Source organism: Acanthisitta chloris, unplaced genomic scaffold, assembly GCF_000695815.1.
Source record: "Acanthisitta chloris isolate BGI_N310 unplaced genomic scaffold, ASM69581v1 scaffold4287, whole genome shotgun sequence".
Taxonomy (NCBI): Eukaryota; Metazoa; Chordata; class Aves; order Passeriformes; family Acanthisittidae; genus Acanthisitta; species Acanthisitta chloris.
Window position 1 is genome coordinate 32,667 of NW_008681909.1, and position 270 is coordinate 32,936.

The window sequence follows — 270 nt, forward strand, 5'->3', positions numbered from 1 at the left end:
CCTACATCCTCAGCCTGTCCTCACAGGGGAGATGCTCCAGTCCTCTGATCAACTTCGTGGCTCCTCCTCTGGACTTGCTGCAACAGTTCTATGTCCTTACGTTGAGGGTGCCAGCACTGCACGCAGCTCTGCGCTGTCACGCTGCAGGAACAGATTCCACAGCAGGATCCTGAACGTTAAGCTCCTAAACGCAACCACATCCTCATCTCACACTGCGGGCGAGAACCTCACACCTTACCCAGCACGGCGGCCATGGCGCTCCCGACCATA

At 57.4% G+C, this 270-nt stretch overlaps 1 protein-coding gene across 1 annotated transcript in view; it reads right to left on the reverse strand.

The window, feature by feature from the left end:
* Window positions 1-269, reverse strand: part of COQ6 (coenzyme Q6 monooxygenase) — a 9,867-nt gene extending 9,598 nt beyond the window's left edge. The window contains exon 1 of the mRNA XM_009078271.1: window positions 239-269. Within this exon, the coding sequence (XP_009076519.1) occupies window positions 239-269 (31 nt within the window). The remainder of the gene's footprint in view (window positions 1-238) is intronic.
* Between the last annotated feature and the right edge of the window lies 1 nt (window position 270).